The sequence below is a fragment of the Protobothrops mucrosquamatus genome, unplaced genomic scaffold (genome assembly GCF_001527695.2).
Source record: "Protobothrops mucrosquamatus isolate PMUCROS unplaced genomic scaffold, P.Mucros_1.0 scaffold44, whole genome shotgun sequence".
Taxonomy (NCBI): domain Eukaryota; kingdom Metazoa; phylum Chordata; class Lepidosauria; order Squamata; family Viperidae; genus Protobothrops; species Protobothrops mucrosquamatus.
The window spans coordinates 96,377-109,885 of record NW_015386426.1 but is presented as its reverse complement, the minus strand read 5'-3'; the positions used below and the strand labels follow the sequence as shown (position 1 = coordinate 109,885).

The window sequence follows — 13,509 nt, the reverse complement described above, 5'->3', positions numbered from 1 at the left end:
CGTCGAGCCATTGGCCGTCGCCGTATCAGGCCGCCGCCGCATCCGGCCGCCGTTCTTCCTGGCCGTTCTTCCTGGCCATTAGGCCCCGAAACGTCCGGTCAGCGATTTTCCCAGCCGCCAGGCCCCAAGTCCTCCGGCAGCCAGTACTCCCGGCCGCCAGGCCCCGCATCGCCAGGCCCCGCGTCGGCCGGCCGCCGACCCTCCCGGCCGCCAAGCCCCAAGTCGACCGGCCTCCGGTATTCCGATATTCCCAGCCACCAGGCCCCAAAACGACCGCCAGGCCCCGAGACGACCGGCTGCCGTCTTCCCCGGCCGCCCGGCTCCGCTCTCCAACCTCTCCGCCAGGCCGCCAGGCCGCCCGGCTTCGCTCTCCTCGCCCGGCCTCTCCAACCTCTCCGCCAGGCCCCGGCCTCTCCAACCTCTCCGCCAGGCCCCGAGACGACCCGCCGCCAGGCCCCGAGACAGCCCAACCTCTCCGCCAGGCCGCCCGGCTTCGCTCTCCTCGCCCGGTCTCTCCAACCTCTCCGCCAGGCCCCGAGACGACCCGCCGCCAGGCCCCGAGACGGCCCGCCGCCGGTTTCCCCGGCCGCCCGGCTCCGTTCTACTCGCCAGGCCGCTCCGCTCGTCTGCTCGGCTGCTCCGCTCTCCCCTCACGGCTCTCGGCTCCGCCCGGGTGGTCCCGCGGTCCGACTCGTCCTTTTCGCTCGCCGACCCTCTCCTCCTTCCAACTCCGGCCGGCGAGCACCCCCGGACCTTTCAAGGCTCCCCCATCTCCGCTGAGGACCCCGCGGAGACTACGGAGCCGAAAACAGTAGGTCCGCCATCCTCACACATGCGCAAATTCAAAGAGACTTTGGGTACTTGCCCATTTCATTTATTGAATAGTTTCTATTAAGTTTACATTTCTAGTTTAATAATTTTATGTTCTACATCTTTGAGTTCCCAACCACCTACAATCATAGTCAGGGAGCATATAACTTGTTTTATTTTTATGTAGTTATTAAACCAATTTATATAGCCTTCTATCTTAAAAACAAGCTACTCTGAGCGACATATAACAATTTGCTATAATAATGCCCATGTTGATAATGTACTGACCTTGTAAGATTCAACTGTATTCTCAAAAGATTTAATTGGAGGAACAGTTATTTTTTCATATAAATGCAGGCTTTGATTCACATGCTACACTTTACCTTTTGTTAAACAAATCAGGATTGATTAGATTCTAATGAAAGACTAAGCCATAATTCCTGGTGTACAAAATACAAAATCTTGCTTCACACTTCACTCAGTTAAAACCACATAAATCATATTACGATTGAACACAATGGGCAAAGTACATCTGCATGGGAATGTGAAAATCAGAACTTGAAAGCTCTCCTTATTTAATATAAACAAATTTAGGAAGAACTAATTGGGAGTAGAGAAGCAACCTGCAAAGATGTTTAACCCACTTGTTACCTGAAACAGGAAAGATACCAAATGATTAGCTAAAATCAACCTTTGTGACAATCCCCCAAAAAATAAATGCAAAGAAGTGTACCGAATACAGAACAATAAGCTTCATGAGTCATGCCCTGAAAATATTCCTGAGAATAATTCACACAAGAATACACAACAAAATTGAAGAGCGTCTAGGTAACACACAATTTGGTTTCAGAAACAATCTTGGTACATGAGATGTGCTATTCAGCATTCAGGTTCTTGTATAGTGTTGTAGAGATGTCAATCACAGTGTTTACATGTGCTTCATTGATTTTGAAAAAGCATTTGATAAAATAAGACACAGCAAACTATTAGAAATCCTGAAACAAGGGTGACTAGATCCAAATCATAAAGAATCTGTATTGGCATCAGGTAGCAAATGTGAGACTAGACCAAAAATACTCAGCTGATGCAGAAATAAGAAGAGGGGTCAGACAGGGATGTATTCTGTCTCCACTGTTCTTCAATATCTACTCTGAGTCAATCTTCAACGAGGCACTGGAGAACATCGATGCTGGCATCAAAGTAAGCGGTATTTGGATCAACAATTTAAGATATGCTGATGATACAGTTCTGCTTGCCAGTAAGCATGAAGACCTTCAGCTCCTCATCAACAGAGTCACAGAAATATCTGAAAAATACGGCTTGAAGCTTAACACCTCAAAAACCAAGATCATGGTCGTCAGCAAACAACCTGTTAATTTACCACCAATAAATTCAGAAGGAATACCACTAGAAAAAGTTGAAAGGATCACACACCTCGGTTCTAATTTACATGAAAGCTGGGACATGACCACTGAAGTAAAGACAAGGATAGAAAAAGCTCGAACAGCATTCTTCAAAATGAAAAAGGTCTTTTGCAGTCACGACATAAGCCTAAGACTAAAAATCAGGCTTGTCAGATGCTATATTTTTTCTATCCTGCTCTATGGAGTAGAGAGTTGATCTCTGACAGAAGGCCACCTGAAGAGACTAGAAGCATTTGAAATGTGGATTTACAGGCGGCTATTACGTATAAGCTGGGATAACAAGATCAGAAATGAGGAGGTGATAGGCCACCTGGGAAAGCCAAGGGAAATCATCAAAACAATTAAAAAACGAAAGTTAGAATATTTTGGACATGTGATGCGACACCCAGAAAAATACGGCATACTCCAGTTAATCCTCCAGGGAAAGATTGAAGGCAAATGAAGTCCAGGCAGAAGAAGAACATCGTGGCTTCAAAAACTAAGGGACTGGTTTGAACAAAACTCAGCAGCACTTTTTCGTGCGGCTGCCGATAAAAACAGGATCGCCAACATGATCGCCAATGTCTGATAACGGATATGGCACAACAAGAAGAAGAAGTTACTTTCCCACTTCAAACATACTTCCTTTCCTTCCGTGGAATTCCAAGTGGGTACTTATTAACAATGCCTGGATATATAGAGGGCACTTGAGAGGCATGGAATTGCTGTGGGTCAAATTTGGTTCCTTTAGTCACATCCCCAAAGAGATGAATGTCTGGAGATTCTCAGTCATCCAGGTCATGGTTGTCCCAAAGGTGCTTTTCCAAAAGGCAACTGGACTTTCTTGGTTTGTTCCTTGTTTTTTCCTTGAAGCTTCTTGGATGAGAAGCAAAATGTTTTCGAGGAAAAAACCCAGAAAATCCAGTTGCCTTTCGAAAAGTATCTTTGGGATCCCCAAACTGATGTCACTGAAAAAAAAAGCCATTTGGAGGTTCCCTATATAGATTTTCATGAAACATCTAGTTCAATCTTAAATTTTCTTTGCAAATTTTGAAATGTACGACTCAGAAGGGACCTAGCGGATAGACTAATTTCTACATGATATGTTTGGGAGGAGTTAAAAATACTATCTACCCAGGACCCTATTGAATACCCAAATGTAATTATTTCTCAAATGAAGATTATAAAATACCCCATGTCTGAATTGCTTACAAGTAAAATATTAATTTTGTAAACCAAACACTAAAATAACCTTTTTAAATTTGTTCATACATACCTGAGCAGGGGGTTGGACTAGATGACCTCTAGTCCAACTTTATTATTATTATTATTATTATTACTGTAAAAGAAAAGGTGTCTTCAAAAGCCAATGCAGTTTTAACTTTGGCATTATGGAATATCAGATACAAGTTTTTTAATCCCTGGAATGTGCTTAGTTAAGATTAATTCCAGTCTAGATTATGCCAGGCTTTTCCTGTTCTTTTGTTGTCTCTGACCAATCTTCAAGAATAGTAAGCTTTGTTTTTCTGAAAAATATTTTTATCCTAATCATGCGATTTTGTTTATAGTTATGCTTATGTTCCCATGAATTTGAAATAACATGCTTACAAATGCATTCTTATAAAGTTATACTGGTTTTAATTGTTCTTCTTACTTAAATTACATACATGCAAGAATAAGGAGAGAAATTTGAAATGGGACCCCACAGTAGCTTCGAGGGAAGTACTTGGGAAAAGAAAAATAGGAATACCCAGAGCTACCATATCTGGTTGTAGACATCCAGGTAACTACAAGATAACTGCAAAGAGTCCCATATCACCAATCCTCAAAGCAGGTGCCTCCAAGTAAGTGGCATTTCCTGCTCAAAATATCTGAGGAAACAACGCCTTAATAGCCTTACTGTGATCTGTTTAGGGACAGATTTGGGCTACTTTAAAGCCCTTCCAAATGTTTGTGTGAGGAAGAGAGGCCAAGTGAGTTTGTGAATTCCAGATCTCAAGATAAGGGGATATTTGCAGGTGTAATAGCAGAATATCTGGAACAAATTGCACAAAAAATGCTATTTAGCAATCATGTTGAACCAAGAGAGAGAAGACAAATAATCCACTGTGATGTTTCAGGGCCTCATTAATTTCCTCTGAAATTCCCTGCTTGCTCAAGCTCCTCCCCCTCCCCCCCCGTACTGATTAAACATTCAGCAATTGCAAAGGGGCTTGGCTTCAAGTCAGGCTCCCTGGATAAATACTGGAGCTCTCACCATCATTCTTGCCCCTCTGGACTACCATGGAGGGGATGGCTCTTTATCTGGTGGCTGCTCTATTGATTGGTTTTCCAGCGTCTTCCTTCGGGGCTCTGTAAGTATCATTGATATTTCAGCAGGGAGAGTAAAGCAGTGCTGGCAAAGCCTTCTGGTCCTTTGCAGGGTAATGAATTTCCTTGCAGGTGGCCCCAAATACTTTGGAGCATTCTCAGAAACTCCAGTATATCCCTTGACAGGAGTAAAAGTATTATAATCATCAATAATTGGAACTGACAGTTCTAAGCTGAATAATTTTCCTTGGAGTGAAGATTATCTGGACAAATGTAAACTCTTCTTGTTCTATGTTATGGTGGAGGCCATCTAAACTATTACCTTTGCTAAGCGGAGTCAACAACTTCCAGAAAACACTAAAGTTGAATATCTAGAAAACGTTTATTTTGCTGTGCATGCTTATACTGGAGAACTAGATATGACTTTGCAGCAGGTACACATTATGTGTAACTAAATGAGGCTGACTATATTTCTCTGGTCCCAGTATGGAGAATCAGCTACTGCAAAAGCAAAAGACAGGAGGAGGAAGAGGAGGCAAAGAAGGTGGTTTGTCAGTATACATATAACAGCTCTTATTGCAGGAAAGAGGTAAGCAGTTAGTTCTGGTCCCAGTTGGGAATGCAAACAAACTCTCTGCAGGTATAAATCCAAAGCAGGGCCATCCAAGAGAGATGCACAAATCTCAGCACTATGCTAGATGTGGATTTTGTTAGGGACTTGAAATGGAATCCAAATCTATTTATTGCTTTTAAAGGGACAGAAACCTAAACATTATATGTACAAACAAAAGACAACATTTAAGTCCTTTCAGAGGGTAATAGGAAGGACAGGATCTTGATTACTGGTTTGCCACCACGGCCGCCGCGGCCATCTTCCACGTCCGTCTTCCACATCCGACCCTGGAAAGGGTCAAAAGTCGCCCTGTAGGGGCGAGAAGCAAGGAGGGGACCCCCGCTTGATCGCAGGAGGGCGGTAGCTGTTCCGCTCGATCTGGGGCAGCCCTCCAAACCGGCAGATGAAAGACCGGCCATAGACATATGGCCCGTCACTAGGCTGCAGACAGCCGAAGTCAAACTTACCACCAGGCACCTATAAAGCAGCGCGGATGAGACTGGGTGAGATCTGAACTTCTCTTCAATCCTATTTTTTCTACCTGTATAAGCTGCCCAAAGTATTTTCCCCCCTGTGGAGAGAGGGAAGGGAAATTCTATCCCATCCTCTAAAAACAGCAGCAACTGACTATCCAAGGGAGTTTAAAATGCTGAAAGAATAACCTGATTCTAACTGGATTTCTATCTTTCTAAAATTTGAGGACTAAAAGATTTCTTATTCTTATTGAAGATTTGGGTTTTTACTTACCAAAAAGAAGTAAAATTGGAAAAAGGGTTATAACAATTTTGGACTTAAAACAATCTTAAATGGTATGGGCGACATCTTGTGGTTAAACCTGATATTACAACTTGTTATTGTCTAAAAAAGATTTGGCTTGAAGACTTTTGCAACTTTGGCAGGTATCAGCTGTGAGAAGCTCAGCTGTGTTCTATATTCAGTGACAAAATTATTTCCATTCTCTGATTGTAAAGCTTTTAATTTAACACACCACTAAGAGAACATGGATGAAGATCAGGAACAGATTCTCTTTATGTTGAAAGCAATTTATGAAACTATTCTTACAGCTTCTGATGAAATAAGCTACAGAAAAGAACAAGATGTCAGCCTAGATATACGAACCCAAAATTGACTTATTAGTGAGGATTAAAATAGAATATACTCAAATAGACAAGATATATATTTTGAATACTAGATTTTGTTATGAACTGAGATAAAGAAAACTTTGGTCATTTAAAATGTGGAATTATTAATATTAAAAGTTAAATTTGAATATTGATTTGTTTATAAAGGTTGAATGTAAAAATAATTAAGATATATATAAGCTAAACATCTATTGATAAATGTAATAAACATGTTTCTACTTAGCTGATATAATAAGAATTGTACTAGCTTAAATATGAGATAGTAGATATTAAGAGAAAAAGAGAGGAATTATTTGATATTGAAACAAGAGAAATTTTGGTTACTAAATTTAAGACATTTGGAAATTAGTAGAAAATAAGAATGTTACATTGTATTATAAATTAGATGATATAAGATGGTGAGAAATAGAATATATTCAAATAGATAAGACGTGTATCCTGAATATTGGATTTTGTGATGAATTGTGATAAAGGGAACTTTGGTTACTTAAAACTTGGAAATTATAAATATTAAATGTTAAATTTAAATATTAATGGGAAACTAAAAATTGGGAAAAACTAATTAGGACATTGATTGTCTATAAAGACTGAATGTTAAAATAACCAGGGTATGTATAAGCTAAAAATTATTGATAAATGTAAGACTGTTATTTTTATTTAATTGATATAATAAGAATTGTATTAGTTTAAACATGAGACAGTAAACACTAAGAGGAAAAGAGAGGAAATATTTAATGTGGTAGTTTGAGACTTGTACTAAAGATACTTGTATGTCATTGAATTATCGATTAACTGAGCCGCCACATTGCTTTTTAAATACTTAAATGTAAAATTAGAAAATCAATAAAACATTAGGAATGACAGGATCTTTGTTGCAGGCATGTGTGTTCAAATGGTATTGTAAAGAGAGCGGCTTGTGATTTTAGACCTGTCCTCCTATCTTTCCCTCCAGAATATGATCCTCTATGGCTAGTTCCTTGTTAGGGTTTCAGTAAGTAGAAACTCAGGAAGGACTTTGTTTTTGTTTGCTTAACACTAATGGGTGAAACTACATTAGATGTATGAAATCCATGGTCAGGCTGCCTAAGACATTGTTTCAAAGGAGCAGCTCTTACAAATTCATGAAAAGAACTCTAAATCCTAATTGTTCATGCTCAATTGCTGTTTTTTGGATTGATGTGAAGAACATAATATAATATATGTATGGTTACAACTGTCAGCCCATTATAATAACACAAGCAACAGCTGTGCAATAATGGGTAATATGATCATTGCAACCAGTGCTTTTTTTCTAAAAAAAAAAAAGGTGCGGGAACTCACACACGTCATACAACCCACCTTGCCTACCCTACAAGGTTCCACCGAAAAAAGGTGCCAGAACTCCATTCTGGGCGTTCTATGAGAAAAAAAGCCCTGATTGCAACAGAACAAAACAGTGTTTGTAAAGGCATATGTGCATTATCATAATTAACTTAATTATTGACAATAATCACCATGAAACCTTATCTGAGCTTCAGTTCTTGGATCAAGAGGAGAAACATTTTTGTTAATCCAAGGAAACTTATATGGAGGTGTGCATTGTGATCATTCTTAGGCATTCCTACTATATTCCTCTGCACTCTGTGGAATGCTGATCAGTGATGTTATTTGAAGTGTCTTGTACTTTTTTAGTACAGTGGGCCTGGGGGATCCTGCTGGCCGGGCACTTTATGGATAAACTTGCTCATATCTATTGAGTTGGATGCTAGATGGGCAAAGTCTCATGGCACAAGAGAAATGACATCCTGCAAGGTCATCTGGGACTTGTCCAGGCCTGTGGCACTGCAGTAGACATGGTCCTCTGTGGAATGAGCTCAGTTATCTGTAAAGTAGATCTGGGCCCTCCAGGCTAAAGTAGATCAGGGCCCTACAGCTAGAGAGGAAAGGGGTAGCTGGACACAGAAGGATGGGTCAAAGGACACAGCACAACATTTTTGAGTGACACACCAGCCATCACCAACACCCAACAACTATTTTTGGAAGTGGTTTTCAGAGGTCAGTTCTTGTTTGGGGAAGTCTCTGTTTCTCCATGGAAAAGGACCATGTTCTCATTCAGCCTCTGAAACCTCCCAAAATCACATGAGAAAGGGATAAGCTTTCACAGAGTTTTCAGGGGCTGCAGAAGCCACAGAAAAGTTTTCTCCAAAGCCACTTTAAAAACAAAGGTCTCAGGCCATCTGAAAGTAAGCGGCATGAGGTAGGTCCTGGGACATCACACACAGACATACAATTGCATTGTATATTTTTTTTAAAAAAATAATATATATATAAAGAATTGTGCCTCTTTCATTGGGGCATGCATGTGCGTGTGTGAGAGAGAGATGCAACAAGAGTCAAATTAGGCATTTCATAATTTTTTGACATGCTAATCTCAAAAGGTTCGCCATCATTGTCTAGCCAGGAAGCCCACTTTTCACCAGAAAGTCCCCCTTAACATGGCCTTCTCAGTAGCAGCTTCTTCACTTTAGAGCAGCTATTATTTTTTCTGTTGCCTTGCAAGTAGACCAAGTGGTTCTATACCAGAGATAAATTCCTTGTGTATTTAATCAAACTTGGCCAAATAAAATATTCAGTTCAATTCAGTTCAGGAGGAAAATGAAAAGAGTCCTCTTTTAGGGCTTTTGGAATGGGGCCCCTCATTAGATGGCAATAATTTGCATGGATTTGAAAGGATTGATAAAGAAATGGCCCCGGGAATAGATTGCTCCTAGTGCCTGTGTAGGCCATAACATCCACATTTTGGCCTAGTTTTCTTTCTACCTGAAGCAGATTCCTGTTTGCTAACCCAGAGAGGTTTAGAATTTCTTTATTGTATATTTTTATGTTATCCTTGAGAGTATTGTTCCATAGAGACCGCAAATACCTTGTCAGCTCCTGAACCCTTCCCACTTCCCCCCCGTGAAATTCTTCATGTTTTATAAAGAAAGGCAAAACATGCACGTCTCTCTTTAAGTGCCCAAATCCAAGCTCTCTCTCATGAGAATTTAATTGAAAACTAAACACCCACAGAATATTTTCTTCTCTGGAGAAATTATCAAAAGCATTTTCCCCATCAGAATTAAGGGGAATTGCAAACAATGCAGATAAAATGTTGTAACATGTTATAAACCAGTGGTGGCGAACCTATGGCACACATGCCAGAGGCGGCACTCAGAGCCCTTTCTGTGGGCACACACACCATGCCCCGGAGATGGCAACCATCCCTCTTCAACCAGCGGCCCACTAACTCGCCGAGGTCCCACGTGGCTGGTTTCCCTCCCCCCCCGTCCCATCCCTCCTGGCCTCACATGCTCTCCTTTTCCCGGGCACGATCCACTGCATCGCCTCCTCAGCTGTTGGCCGGCCGTCCAGCTTCTCTGAACTGCTGGCGGCAAGCTGCAGAGCCCAAGAGTGTGCCGGTCGAGGGGCTGGCAGGCTGTGGCTGCTGACGGACACTGTCAGCCTCCATGCGCTCGCTGCCCTCTATGTGCGCGGGCCAATGGTGTCAGGCAGCAGCTGCCCCGGCCCCTGCCTCGCCTTGTCCTGCAATAATGGCACCCCCGCCCTGCCTCGCCTTGCCTCGCCTCACTCCACAGGACGAGCCTCCTGCCCACTGCCCCACCTGCCAGAGACCCCTTAGATCTCCCCCAACCCTGCCTGGCCCCCACAGGTGTCCCTCCCCATGAGCAACATCAAGGTGACCACGCCCACCTTGGCCACACCTACCCAGTCTGCCAAGACCACCACAGCCACGCCCACCCAGTGGGCCACGCCCACCTGGCACCCAGCGATAAATAAGTGGGTTTTCGGTTGCAGTTTGGGCACTAGGTCTCTAAAAGGTTCGCCATCACTGTTATAAACCTTCAATGTCTCCAGCATAAAGTTTGTGTACATAATTATATATTTGATTTACTATTTTTGTTTTTAATGTATCTTGAGCTCCACCTAGTTATAAAACCCTAGTAAGACCACACCTGGAATACTGCAACCAATTTTGGTCACCATACTACAAAAAGATGTTGAGACTTTGGAAAAAGTACAGAGAAGAGCAAGTAAGATGATCAAAAGCCTGGAGACTAAAACATATGAAGAATGGCTGCAGGACTTGGGTTTGGCTAGTCTAAAGAAAAGAAGAAATAGGGGTGACATGATAGCAGTATTCCAGTATTTGAAGGGCTGCTACAAAGAAGAGGGGGTCAAATTATTCTCCAAAGGACCAAAGGGCAGGACAAGAAACAATGGTTGGAAACTGATCAAAGAGAGAAGCAACCTTCCTAACAGTGAGGACAATTAACCAGTGGAACAGCTTGCCTCCAGAAATCGTGGGTGCTCCATCACTCGAGGTTTTAAAGAAGAGACTGGACAGTCACTTGTCTGAGATGGTATAGGTTCTCCTGCTTGAGCAGGGGGGTGGACTAGAAGACCTCCAAGGTCCCTTCCAGATCTATTTTTCTAGTGGCCAAACACAAATCTTTATTGAAACCTGACTCTTTAAGGGACATATTCCTAGCATCCCTCATTCCAAAAAACAAGTACATCCTGGGAAGCCAGACTCCATTTCCTTTAGCACTTGGAGGAAACAGAAGCACCAGGAAGAATCCAGCCTAATCAGTGGCACATGTTCATATGAGGACAAAAATCTGCATCCCGTACACAGAGCATTGCTGGTGAGATTTAGATTTATCTGAGTTAATTGTTATGCTCACCAGCAACTCAACACTACTCATTTTTTATTTGGGTTCTTATTGTATGTGTTTCTATTTTTCCCACTTTCACCATCTTGTTCCTTTAATAAAGCATCCAGATCTACACACACAGTCTTTTTTTTAATTGGAAGATAGGTGGATTTAGCTGCATGTCAAGTTGCACACAGAGTAACCTGTAAGGAGGACAGAACAGTGATCCTCCAGAGAGATGTTAATAGCAAGGAGTGATGCAAAGGGAGCTTTGAGAGATGATGAGATTCAAAAGATTTCCCCATTCCCAGCTGCTGGGCAGAATTCTGAGATCTCATACACTGAAAAAGCATCATACTGGGAAAGGTGCATTCAGAATTTTACCATCTTCCAGTTTTCTCCAATAGCTCTTTTACAATCAGTTGAATGACAGAGATTGAAGTTTTTCTACAGTTATCGTCTAACCCTAGATTGTAAAGGTCTTACAAATATATATTTCACCATGACTTTCATTAGTACTGGAACTATTTGTCTGTCTGGAGACTGATATAGATTCATATTTGAAGACATGAATTAGCAGGACCTGTCTCGAAAAATAATTCATTAGCCCTTTGTTTCTGAGGTTATTCTAGTACATTTGTTCTGCAACATTGCAACACTGCATTGGATGAATTCTGGTGTGTGGATTAGGGTGTGTGGGGGCAACATCTGAATGGTGAGGAGTCTCAGGAGGCTACTTGGTCTGCTGTGATGTCACTGAGAGGAGTTGGCCAAATTTCCACCTCATTGTAGGCAAGGTTTGGGAGTTAAATATAGGAATCCCTAATTCCTAAAAAACAGCTTGATCTCACTTTGTCAAAATCTAGCCATTTTGCAGCCAAATTTCAGCAATATAATTTCAGGTGCTGGGGTCTGCAGATGGGGTTACTGGAGGACTGCATGCAGGCTGGGAACTGCCTAACCTTGGATGAAAGCACAATTCTTTTTTTCCTATTCAAATCTGAGATCAAACTCTGTTCTTTCATAGAAAGGGTTGTCCTTCTTTAAGCTGCAAGGGGACACTGCATTGTTCATCATAATGTGTTGATCACATTACAATACCACGCAGTTTACTGTAATAGTCACTCCCATTTTATAACAAAAAACAGCACCCCAAATCTCTTTTAAGTGATATAAAGATACAATAGATTTACTCACTTTTCAACTGTATTTGGAACTTTCTAGGTCACAAAAGAGTAGTTCTTCTAACCATTTATTTCTTCACTTTTCTAAAAGAAGACTAACTCAGGAGATGTTCTTTTCCTCTTCTGCAGCTACACCTTCATCACCCCTGGTGTTCTGCGAACAGACACAGAAGAGAAAATTTTGGTGGAGGCCCATGGAGACAATGCTCCGAAACAGCTTGACATCTCTGTTCGTGATTTTCCACGAAAGCAGAAAATCTTGTACCAAACCAGAGCGGATATGAATCCAGCAGGAGGCATGCTTGTCACTCCAACTATAACGGTGGGTGAGTGGTGATGGTTGCAGCAGAGCCTGTTGTATCCCTGCAAAAAATCAAGCTAAAATCCTGTTCAGCCTGGCTTGAGAGGAAGTGCCATGCACCTTAGTAGAAAAAAAAAATGACTATAGTGTCAGATATTGGGAGAAACTGGGCATATGACTATAGGGAGGAAAGAAAAACAGAGTTATGAGATACATATGTATTTATTTTACAGTTCTTATTGCCACAATTGCTGAAAGATTATGCACAGCATTTCATAGCAAACAAGTAAAATAGTATAAAATATTATAAATATTTAGATCAAAATCAGTATCAAAACCAAAAGTCAAGCACAGGAAGAAACCAAAAGAAAACCTGACAGATATATAGCAAAATTAAAGTGATTAATACAACAAAACTGCTAAGCTAACTGTTAGAACAGATTGCCAGAGATTCTGAATCAGTCTAAATTTAGTGGTTAGTAAAAGTAGGATGTCAGTGGGCCAAAGAGCTGAATTTTCAGATCTAGAATATAGACATTTCAGGAAACTCTAAAGGCTTCTGGCAATCTTTGTTCTCCCTTACTCAGGGAGGAGAAATTGGGTTAATCTGTGTGCTTATAGAATTATGTTCACTCTCAATATGAACAATGGTAAGGGGAAAAAAAAGAGAATGCTGAATGGTGTATCTCGATGACTGGTCTGTTGCCAATAATTCTGGATTTTCCAGAGGACTTCAGTGTTGAAATGTTATTTCCTGACCAAATCCCATTCAAAGCTTCACTAAGTTGGACTCTGCTAAATACCTGAGTCCAAAGAATATCAAACAGCTACCAGCATCTGGTGGGACAGAAAAACTGAGAAAAGTTCTGCAAATTGGACCATAATCTCATTAAGAGAATTGTTAAATTTCTATATGTAGCAATTTCCATGAGAAGGGACATTAAATATCCTAACCTTGCAGTGATGACATTACAAGTTTTTCTTGTTCTTGTTTATTTCATTTTTATTTTATCTTGTTTTATTACATCTTGCTCAATTTTTCCTTTCCCCGC

General features: G+C 41.3%; 1 protein-coding gene across 1 annotated transcript in view; it reads left to right on the top strand.

Moving 5' to 3' along the window:
* Positions 1-4,496: 4,496 nt before the first annotated feature.
* The window catches only part of LOC107283590 (venom factor), an 88,747-nt gene continuing 79,734 nt past the window's right edge, over positions 4,497-13,509 (top strand). Inside the window, exons 1-2 of the mRNA XM_015811522.1 lie at positions 4,497-4,567; positions 12,286-12,478. Coding sequence (XP_015667008.1) covers positions 4,497-4,567; positions 12,286-12,478 — 264 coding nt within the window. The remainder of the gene's footprint in view (positions 4,568-12,285; positions 12,479-13,509) is intronic.